This window comes from Berghia stephanieae, chromosome 10 (genome assembly GCF_034508935.2).
Source record: "Berghia stephanieae isolate SIO BIC M18660-M18661 chromosome 10, UCSD_Bste_1.3, whole genome shotgun sequence".
NCBI classification, from domain to species: domain Eukaryota; kingdom Metazoa; phylum Mollusca; class Gastropoda; order Nudibranchia; family Aeolidiidae; genus Berghia; species Berghia stephanieae.
Window position 1 is genome coordinate 33,470,993 of NC_088369.1, and position 12,032 is coordinate 33,483,024.

At 32.1% G+C, this 12,032-nt stretch overlaps 1 protein-coding gene across 9 annotated transcripts in view; it reads right to left on the bottom strand.

Moving 5' to 3' along the window:
* Positions 1 to 1,584: 1,584 nt before the first annotated feature.
* The window catches only part of LOC144981007 (uncharacterized), a 36,950-nt gene continuing 26,502 nt past the window's right edge, over positions 1,585 to 12,032 (bottom strand). For 8 of the 9 annotated variants that reach the window (XM_078929068.1, XM_078929067.1, XM_078929065.1 and 5 more), the window contains 5 exons: positions 10,787 to 10,904; positions 9,642 to 9,719; positions 8,905 to 8,975; positions 8,303 to 8,385; positions 2,288 to 6,906 (listed from right to left, as the gene is read on the bottom strand). In XM_078929068.1, coding sequence (XP_078785194.1) covers positions 6,800 to 6,906; positions 8,303 to 8,385; positions 8,905 to 8,975; positions 9,642 to 9,719; positions 10,787 to 10,904 — 457 coding nt within the window. In that variant the 3' untranslated portion in view covers positions 2,288 to 6,799. Of the gene's footprint in view, positions 6,907 to 8,302; positions 8,386 to 8,904; positions 8,976 to 9,641; positions 9,720 to 10,786; positions 10,905 to 12,032 lie in introns of all 9 variants that reach the window. The other variant, XM_078929063.1, reaches the window with a different exon arrangement.

The following is a 12,032-nucleotide window of genomic DNA, read 5'->3' on the forward strand; positions in this document are numbered from 1 at the left end:
CATATGGAGCCTAACTTTCATTTCACACTGCACAAGTCTCTCGTCATAAGTACAAGTCTCTAGTTAAGAGTACAAGTACAAATCTCTTTTTAGGAGCACAAGTCTCTAATCGGAAGCACACGTCTTTAATCAAAAGTATTAATCTCTAGTGAGAAGTAAAAATCTTGTCATTAGTACAAGTCTCTAGTCAGGAGTACGAGTCTCTAGTGAGGAGTACAAGTCTCTAGTCATGAGTACAAGTCTCTGTCTAGTGAGAAGACCTTTTTGTACTGTCATCCTTATAATACCCATCACTGCCCATAGCTAGATACATATTCACACCAGAGTAACCCAGAAAAATACAAAAGCGTCTTTCAATCACTAACAGAAGGCATTATGCTACTGTCGACTATACAACCAGTATCCTGACAACACAGGTAAGCGTGAAACATAACATCATAACTGAGATCTTAAACATCAGATAAGTGATGGTAGACTGCACATACTATCTAGATTAATAAAAAAGGGAAAGGGGAAGGGGGGGGGGGGCTGGAAGGTGGTATAATTATAATATATATATAATTAATAATATACAACACAAAAAGGACACACAAATGGTATATATAATTTATAATAAGATAAGTTACCGCTTAACAGCTCACCTTCTTTGTGACCAATCACTGTGTATATTTTAAACGAATATAACAGCTTCAAAAAAGAACAAAATACTTAACTCAGAACATTTCGGGTTCAAACACCTTCTTCAGTAAATGACAAATAAACAGATTGTACGACATGTTTAACTCAGACCTGTAAATGCTGGAAAACAGAATCGTCTGAACTTGTTCAAACTCAAATTTGCTTTTTACACCAGTCTCAATAGCTTTTAGACCAACAGAAGGATCAACAAAATCTTCTGGCACTTAAAAATGGAGGAAAATCTGATTAACATTTTAATGAAAATGTCTGTGGTTAATACAAAAATCAAAACTTCGTACAACTGCAGTTTCATCCGTCATAAAATACCTAATATCATGTATTTCATGGCAGAGAAGAAATAGTGAGTTCAGCTTTTGTGGAAGGCTAAAAATAGCACAGACATTCATTGACTTGCTGCGGAGACAGTGAGAATTACTCTTCTTACTTCAATGTTTTGCGGAGTGGGAAGATAAACATGGTGCAAGGTGTTTGTCACACTATAAATAGCACATCCTGAGTGGAGTGTTTGGCCTATTTTCTTTGTTAGAACTTTTTACTTCTCAAGAAGCTGGAAAAGGTTGTTGAATCGATTATAGACCAATACTGGTAAATCGGTAAAGCTAATTATAGTCAGAGGATTTACCTGTCAAATACCTGTTTTAATTGTTAATTGTTATTTTTCAAAGCTGTTACATTCATTTGTTCATAACTTTCAACAGTTCAAAGCTTCTGGCAGCTTAAATTCACTTTTCCATATTCTGAGCCATTTTACTTATGATATCAAAGTACTTCATAAATAAATTATTGAAAAAAACAACAAAAAACAAAACAAAAAAACAAACAAACCCACTTAAGTATGCAGTAAAGAACATTTTGCTTAAAATGTAGCTATCAAAGACAAATAACTGTGTCATAAATAGGACATTTTTATTCTACAAAATACAAAACGGGATTTGAATATCTCCATTGTCCTCATCCTTACAAAAAGTCAGGAGCAAACAAAGGTAAGATACACTTGTAGTTTACTCAATAAAGTGCAAAATCAATATATAAAGCGTTGAAGTCAGTAGGAAGGTGAAACACATAAATATATACAAATTAAAGCGAGGATTTGTGCATTTTGGCAGGATTTTTTTCCGATAGAAATAACAGTAAAAAAAAGTGCAGAAATGATATCAAGATATATACATTATTATCAAACACTAATCTGAAATAAAACCTTTTGTTTTTGTTTGTTTGTTGCTTTAGGTCTCTTCCAACACAATTGAGGTTATATGAGAGACCGCTGAAACAAAAAAACAAGCAATCTAACAAAAATAGTACAAATGTCAATCAAAATCATAACCTAAAGATATCATAAGCTAAATTATAAATAACCAAGAACAAACAGGCAGAGGATTTACAGGAAAAAAAATATCCCCTGTCAAAAATACAATCACAAACCAAAGAAGCAGGATAGGCTAGTAAAGAGAAGAAGAAACGACATCACTATCGGATCGTACACCCATGCGAACATCATAGGTATATGATTCAAGGGTGATGCTCCCATCCAACCACCCGCGAAATAAAACCTAAATTGGTTCAAGATAACTGCTATTATTTAATGTAATTTATTTTTTTTTGAATAAGAAAAAAAAAATCTTTTATGCATGATCTTTGCAATTCAAATGCATCTTTGCAAGGCAAGAGGGTAAAAGCTATACAAATAAAGTTCCATTTTACATCATTAACATATTGTGCCATATTCAATACATTGTTAAACAATTATTAAAACTTCTGAATCAACCCACAATTTTTGTCAATTTGTTGTCAATTGATTTACAAGACATATCAGTGCCATAAAAAGGAAGATATGATAGAGTCAAAATAATAAGAGTTATGTAAGCAAGCATCTGAGAAAAAAGAGGACAAAAGGAACTTATTTAACTTGTTTTGTTTGTTCGTTTTTAAGGGTTTTACGGCGCCTACAACACATTTAGGTTATATCAGCGCCAGTAAAAGGAAGAAAATGGGATAGTCTAGAATCACAATTAGAGCTCCCAAGAAAAAGTAAGACAAAGGGGAACTGGGAACAAATAGGGGTCAGATGTATATTCCAAGAGCATACCACCAAAGTCCTTAGTTTGAAATCACCTGTAAGTCTCATCCGGACATAAGCACAAAGAGCAATACACTCAAATGCTTACATTATACATTCAAAATAACAAATATAATAATACATAACAAAGAGATGATTTACCAGGAGAAAATTATCATCTCCCAAAATAATAATTATGCATGTGACTGTTTCCCCAGTCAGGGCCCGGAAAAACCAAGTAATCTCATTCCAAGACAAAGACAGAAAGTATGTTGGAAAACAGATATAGGGGATAGAAGACAAAGTAAGTGCCACCCAGTCAAAAGATAAAATAGGGAATATGAAAGATAACAGGAGTGAACTTCCCAGCCTACAAAGGGATGACAAAGGTCAACACCTATAACTGATTGATGTCAATGGGTATAAATATTTTGTTCAAAGGCAAATGTCATAAAAATAATCTGCAGAGGAAGCGATTTACCAATCTTAAACATTACATATTTGTTAAATATTCAGTTTTTTGTCAAAAAACAACTTTTATTTGACAGATTTACATGATATGGTAAAATTCAAGCTAAACATTTTAAATTTTAAAATTTTAAATATGTGGTTGTGACATGAAAATTGGACGGTGCAAAGGGTAGGAATGTTTTGAGATTCTTAATAGATAGACAAACAATAAGGCCTATGCAAATGTCACAACACGGAAGGGAAACAATTTGAAGTCCTTCCCTTCATTGGCTGTATGCTGTTTTTGTAACAAAATCTTCAATAATAAATCTGGCAATTCCTTGACAAGTAAATAAACGTTCAAACACACTTCAGCAAGGGATATGGTACACACCAAAAATATGCGAAGCACCATTATCATTATTATAATGTTGTTTGTTTTTTTTTAAAGCAAACCATGAAATCAGATGGAAAAAGTATCAACATATTCCATATGGTTATGCATCATACATTTACATGATGTGTAAATTTAAGAAAATGTTTTTATAAGAAGATTGCAAAGTTCAAAATGACGTTTAATTATAAATTACAAAGACATTAGGATTGATATCATCACAAGATAACATTAATTTTGATTATGTTTCGTGTTGTTTCAATTGAACTCGCAACAGACGACAAAGCACACAACAAAATTGTGAATTATTTGCTGAATATTGATGACAATGTGTCACGCCTCTTAAGATGATTTAAAAAAAAATGTATAGCAACAGTTAGAGCACATCATTAGTAAGACAGAAATTGAGAAAGAAAGGAAAGTTTTAAATAAACTGGCATAATTGTATTCATAATCCACAGCTAGTAACACTATATATGGCAACAATTTAGTTATTTGATTTGTTCTTTTGGGTCATGGATCATAAAAGATTCAGTTGAAAAAAAAAAATCAACAATGCCTGACATAAGCATGAACAGTTAAAAAACGGATTAAAGCTCTTCAAATGAAGTAAAGCATATAATTGTATTTAAGGTCCCTGAGGCAAACATGACCATCATTTGTTACCAACTAAATAAAGAGTCATTAAAAAATATTTTCAAAATATGAAAAAGAAATAAAAATAAAAAAAAGATGACGTTTTGTATACATTTCCTTCTTGTTCAAGCTTTTCAATTTCACAAAAGCTTCATTAAGTACTGGAAAAATTGTATGAAAAAAGTATGGCAACATCAAATTGTTTAAGTGAGAGAAGCTATTGTTTGCATACTACATTTATAGACTTTCTTCATTCAAAGTCTTTCAGTTTTAGTTTTTAAGTCATGATATATATTACTAAACAAATGTTAAGAATAGACACGAAAATGACAAACAAAACAGTTCTAGTCTTAAGTTCAAGTCTCAATTCCATCTTTAACAACGTAAAAAATTATCAGTGATTTCAACTTGTAACTTTTCATCAAAATGAAATGAATAACAATGCCATGTGCATGTCCCCTTGATTAAGTAATTATGCTCTTTGACAACTGTAACAAAAACTACAATAACAAACACTTTATGTCAATTGCTCAGTGCTTGTGACTACATAGTGGATAATATACGGTAGATATGTAAAATAAACAAATAAGACAAATTTATACCAACATTTTTATAAAAATCCTACAATTCTATTTGTATATATAAATATGAGTTAAAAATAAACAATAAAACAATACAGGTAAATTCATTCTTTCTGAATTATACTTTGCCATTATCGACACATTTAGGCAACATCAAAGGCATCTACTTTTGCACAACCGTTAATCAAAATTCATATGGATTGGAGCACAATTAATATAATAAAATAGAATAGTTGACATAATAGATACAGATACCTGAATAAAAAGATAAATAAAAAGATGATAATCATCACTTTAAAATCTAAAACTCTATTGTAGTGATTGTAGAATCCATAGTAAAAATGCAAAGAGTAGGACAATCTGAATCATCTGCGCAAAATGTTAAAAAAAAAAAAGGTAGTTAATTAAAGGTTATAAAAAGACGATATGACCATAATTTGTGTCTTGCATCATGAGACAGAAGATAAAATGTTGAAAGGAAAGTGGAAATATTGTAAGTATAGTAGAGGTGGACGGAAAGAATCATCTTAAAAATATGAGTCTTATAAAGTAAGTATTTAGCAAAGATGAAAAAAAAGATATAAAACAGTGGAAACAAGCTTTCTAAAACATTGTTTAAAGATATAACAAAAATAAGAGGCTATTATTGAATAAGACGGATTGATATGTTAAAATCAACATCTTAAAAAAGTGTTAATGCACCAATAGGTAAAATCGTTCCTCCTATACATTTACATTTTTTATGTGCATTAATATTGATATTATGTCGATTAAAATGTCTGAGCTTCCCAAGTCACCTTGAGCTGAGTGTATTTTCCTGATACAATATTAAAATATCATCACAACGATCTTAAAAATCGAATCATCAAGTAATCTTTTGTCTCTATTTTTCAGAAACAAAAGCATAAATACAATCTCATTTTGAAGTATTATTTTTAGGACGGAAATCATTTATTATGGAAAACTGGAGTGAGTAAAATGTGTATCCAATTCAAAAAGTATCAAATAAATAAGAATCTCCTTCAAGAATGATCCTTAACAATATTTCTAAAAATCACAACGTGGTTTGTTCTTATCACTAAATTGAGAAACTCACAATTATAGAAGTTTAAAACTTTCACTTCAATTATAATATAACATGAAGGCAATAAAATGGATGGATAACTTACAAACACAAAGCCTGTTATTCCTGCCTATGAAAACAATGGTATTCAATATTACATACAGTAAACAAAAACCTTCTTCATTTTTCTACTCAACATTGTTTATGCTGATGAAGGTTGTTTCTTGTTCTAATAATATTGGAAGAGGAATAAGAACAATATGATGGAGAATTTTTTGGTTATCGAAGTATGTTGATGACTTACAGGTTTATAGATCCCTATGAAAATTGTAAGTCAGTCACCAAAAAGACGAAGAAATTAATAACAATCATAAAATAGAATGGAAGTTTAAATTTAACTTAAGGCCTTAACAATGCCATCCTCTCTTCTCTCATTTGTCTTCAGTGTATCATTCGTTATGTTTTGTTAATAAAGGGTAAACCAGACACAGCCACATAATCTGTCTTTGTAAATTCAATATAAGCGTCCATTCCATGCTATTATTGTTGTTTATTTAAAGAGTAACACTGATTTTTCTGAAGACTCAAATCAAAGTCAACAATACCTATATAAAATTGTAGTTTCGGGCACAAACCCATTGTAAGCACAACCAACCAACAACAAAATAAAAACAAAAATTTCGGTAAGCATAATGATATTAGCACAAAAAGCATGCGCCGTAATACATGGGTAGTAATTTTTTTCTTTAAAATGAAATCATGTTATATGACTGCTCTGCTGATCTTGAAATGTCGACCCCATCTGTATGGCTGTGACTTTAAAAAATTCAAACTCTTGTCCAAGCTCTTGACGAGCCTGAGCTTCAAATCCTGTTCTCAATCCTTTAATGATAGCTTTAAAAAGGGTGATAAGTAGACATTTAAATGTTGTCTACATTCATATCGTCGTCAGAGCTGACATCGGTTACACTGACAAAAGAACTCCTTGAGGTAGAACGTCTGTCTTTATCTTTGACTGTGCTGGCAGCTGTAAAAAAATATTACAAAAAGAATAATCTAAAGGCATTCCGGGCAATCAATGATTATTTTGATATACAAAGATAATCAGATCAATATCATTAAGTGGTAGAGGCAATACAATGTGAATGGTTAGTCTGTAATCTGATCATGTTTTACTCTACGAATATGGTAGGAATTTCCATTTGCTCTGATACTTTGTATAAGCAGTAGTTGTTGTAGTAATAGGTATTATAGTAGTAGTAGTAGTAGTAGTAGTAGTAGTAGTAGTAGTAGTAGTAGTAGTAGTAGTAGTAGTAGTAGTAGCAGTAGTAGTAGTAGTAGTAGTAGTAGTAGTAGTAGATAGTAGTATAGTAGTAGTAGTAGTAGTAGTAGTAGTAGTAGTAGTAGTAGTAGTAGTAGTAGTAGTAGTAGTAGTAGTAGTAGTAGTAGTAGTAGCAGTGGTAGTAGTTGTAGTTGTAGTAGTAGTAGTAGTAGAAGTAGTAGTATTAGTAGTAGTAGATTAGTAGTTGTAGTAGTATTATTATTATTAGTAGTAGTGGCAGTAGAAGTAGTAGTAGTAGTAGTAGTAGTAGTAGTAGTAGTAGTAGTAGTAGTAGTAGTAGTAGTAGTAGTAGTAGTAGTAGTAGTAGTAGTAGTAGTAGTAGTAGTAGAAGATTAGTAGTAGTAATAGCAATAGTAGTAGTAGCAGTGGTAGAGGACAGCAGTAGTGTATGTGGTGGTATAAGTGAATAATTTGACTTCAAATAAAAGAGGAGTGAGTGAAACATTGCACAACGATCCTTTAACAGTTTTGAAACAAAATAAATGATGTATAAATGTAGAAATTTAAAAAAAAATCTAGTGATATGTCCTACACTACGGAAAGTTATGTCATTTTGAAAAATCACCATTAAGTTGTGGACTGTAAAAAGTAATGAACAAAAATTAATCTAAACAGCTTAAAAAAAAGACAACAAATACTAAATGCAGTTTAAACCACCCACCACCAACCACTTCATTTAAGAACATGATAATTAAAAAAGATCATGAAATAAACTCCCCTTAAGTCAGAGTTGCTTCAGTTGACAGTAGTGTGTTTATTACTTTGCCTCTATAAGTTTGAACCAATCAGAGAATATTTAGTTTTCTGACAATTTTTCCTTTGAGAAAAGGTTAAGTATTTTAACTGGGAAAATAATTGCAGTAAAGCTGAGATTACTCAAAATGCTCCAAATTCACAGTGGTAAAGTTACACCTTGAGGAAAAGTTACCCAAATTGATGGTACTGAATTATTTTGTATTCAACCATTGTTGTAAATAAAGTGTAAAGCAATGTAGTGATTTGTTGAATCTATCAAATGTTCCAGATTAAACTAATTAAAATCATTAAAATGAACAAACTGGTACCAAAAAATGATAGATACCTTTGGAAGAGCTGCCTCCCCAAGCACTGGTGCCGTATGTGTTAGATGACATGGCTTCGCTGCTGGCACGCACGCCTGGACGTCTGGAGAGTAAGGAGGGTTTTTTTTGTTTTTTTTAAAAAAAATTAAATAAACTAAAGTATCATTGGAAGAGCAAATTAATAAACATAAAAAAATAAAATTGTTCAAAAACTATAATCTAAATCAGAAATCATTTCTTTCACGGTCATTCAATTTTAACATCTTTCTCTATTTCTGTAAAGATCTTTTAAGTCTCATTCCTGCTCACACCATTTTGTGAATAGATCAAACATAAATCAATGACAAGAATTTATTTACATGACAGATATGCCTGATTGTCTCTAGTTTACCAGGTGGATCTGTAAATGGAGATCAAATAATTATCTTATCATTATTTTTATTATTATTATTATTATTATTATTATTATTATTATTATTATTATTATTATCATTATTATTATTAGTATGATTATTATTATCATTAAGGTCAACACAGATTCAGAATCAAACATACATAATAATTCAAATAACTTTTATTCCAAATATTGAAATGACAGGAGTAAGTGTGGGGAATGGCATACCTTAAGTTGACAGGAGCTGGGTCATTGGGAGCTGTCGTGTCATCCCAGTCACTCTCATCATCCAAATTACCCTACGATAATCAAAGGAAATTGATAGATAAGGCATTTCTTACAATATACTTAATATATACCATCATAGGTGGGCGGTCACAATCACACTTTGACTTTGAGGGGGGGGGGGGGGGGGATATATGAATATGTAGTTGGGATATAGAGACATGCCCATCTAAACAAACTATAAAATTTTGATGTAAACTAAAGCTTTTTGGGAAACTTTAAAATCTCACTGAAACCGGAAACTACTTTTCTCTTTATTTGTTTAATGTGTCAATACTAAATATTTGTGTCTTTGATTTTCATTTTAGCAGTAAATCACTAGAAAAGGGGAAATTCTCAGCTATGTTGTATATGTGATAAGAAAACAGAAGATACTTTACAAACTATTGACCAAAATTGAAGAAAAGATGACTTTATGGACTTCCATTCTAACAAAATCTTGAGACATGGGTACATTTGAAAATCATAATTAATTCTCTGATAACACACACAGCATCGGGCAATATGAGGGGGGGGGGGGGGGGGGGGGGGGGGGTTTGTAGTTCAATCATTGGACAAGGAGGGCTCACTTTTCGGGATGATTTTTCCTGCATTTTTCTTTCTGACTTGTAGGGATCTGTCATGTGTCAATGCCTACTTTTCCAATTTTTCATTGACATGAAACATGATGAAACACTTACCGCATTGTTTTGTCCCTGCCTAGCATTGCCTGTCATTGTGTCGACACCACCAAAAGGTTTGTGAGAAGCACTGCGACTCTGTAGATGGGAGGCAAGGAGTCATTAAAGTAAGACTTTACTTGGAAAGAAAATACAATTAATTTCTATTTTCTTTAAAAAAAAAAATAAAAAAAATATGTTGTATGTTTTTGCAATTAAACAAAATATGAACACAAAATTACTTCAAAGCCATATTAAATCTTTAAAAAAATGAGTTAAGATGGATTCATGGTGAGCCAATGGAATGGTGGTGAGAAATTCCCTTGGAGTCAAAACATTATAGGTTTGAGTCCCAATAACGACCATGTTTTACTTCATGAATCCCAATTTTTAAGGTGCTCTGACTATAAATGCAACACAGTCAGACTTTAAAACTTAAAAGATAATCTAAGGAGCATTTTAAGTTTTATAACATCTAAAAGAAGCTGTCCAAAAACGGAAAATCTCCATACTGTCACCATTTGACGGATTCTCTTCTTTAAAAAAAACAAACAAAACACAAGATAATTGATGATTTAATTATCCAGTTATCACTTATCACGTTAATCCTGTGACTGTAGGTCTTGAATAATTAAGATGAAATTGTTCATAAATTACTTATTTTAAAACTAATGCTGTAAAGGACGACCTTAATAGTATAAAAAAAAAATTAAAATCTTGAAAGACAAAGCAGAGGGAACTAGTCATTATCCAAAACTATTGCATACCCCCCCCCCCTCCCAAAAAAAAAATACAAAAAAAAAAGAAGAAGAGCTTTCACACTGCAATATTCACTAAATGTGCACAAAGCACTTTACAGTGGCGGGGAGGGGGGAGGCATCAGCAGATATGTAAGACAAGACATGACATTTTTAATTGGGGTCTCATAATTATTACTTTTTGACAGAGACATCACCACCAAGTGCTTATTTTGACACCTAATTTAATTATGATAAGAATATGAAAGTAAAGAGACTTTCCAAAAGATATGTTTTGTGCTTGTACAGTATAATTGAAATTTCTGACCTGAAGGTTGTGAGCCAAGTAGTGGCTACTGGACCACACGGTTGCACAAAACAACAAATTATAAAATAAATGATAAAGCGAGTGATCAAAGCACAACCTACCCCGAGTTGGTTCTGTATAGATCCGGCAAGCTTGGATACATTTGTACCTGGTGACCTCTTGGGTGATGTCAAACGAGATGAGGGAGATGGCGCTCCTCCTCTTCCTTTCCTTGTATCTCTGTAATAGGGGAATTTAATTGAATTTCACACCCTTGTGCAAACTCATACACACCAACCAAGCCTTTGATCTGAAAATCTTATGATCTTTATCAATCTTAAACTTCAGGTATATCAAAAATGGTTTAGTTTTCAGTGCTACATAATACACAGCGTACACAACGACAACAGTTTAGTTGAGACGGTATCCCGTTCCTGACACCTGCTGACCCGATCACGGTGAGCGGTCAATCACCGAGAGGAATTTACCTAACGGGGATTGCCGTTTCACTCAATTTAACAATGTTTTGTTTTATTGTCTGTTAGACACCCATATTGAATGAGTTGAAATATCACTGCTTGGTATAAAAGTTTATATTTTCTACTTTTACTGTGTGCATTTTATTTTTTCATAGTATTACTAGATTTCTCAATATAAGTTATCAATGAACGGTAACAAATTACACAAAAAATATAGCGGGTGCAACATTTCAAAAATTAGAGAAAAAAAAAACGTTGCTATGGATTTGTCTGAATTTTATGTATTATAAAGACAAGATGTAGATACTTCTCCTCACAAAAAACGTATTTTTCCTCAACAAAAATATATCCGCTACGAGCATTCAAACTCGTCAGTGTAGTTTGGGGCTGGTCTTTAACTGCATTGCGTTGATGACAAATCGCATTTTATTCATATCATTGATAATGCCGGATGCTCTTTTTTTCCAATTTTGCTGTTGTTTGGTGACAGCTCACTGTGCCTTGTTCTCCAAGAAGTCTAAGTCTAAACTTATATTGAGTGATGTGTGGTATGCAGTGGTACTCAAGGAGGTGTTTTGGGATTATTTTGTTTGGAAAATATTTTCTGTATGTATCCGTGTAATGTTTTATTGCACTTTGAATATATTGGGTTGTGTCTGCTTTGATCGATTTTGTGTGTGATATAAAGTTGTGCATATGACTATAGGATGTTCAATGTGCTTTATAATGTGTACTTTTTACACATAAATTATGAGTGTGCTCCTTGCTTGTCCAATGCCGTGTCAGTCCCATAGACTAAAAGAATGTCATTAGAATAATTTGAACATTTAAATTGTTTCTTGCGGGCACGTTTCTATTTCTGTGTTAAACAAATCATACCACATGTCCT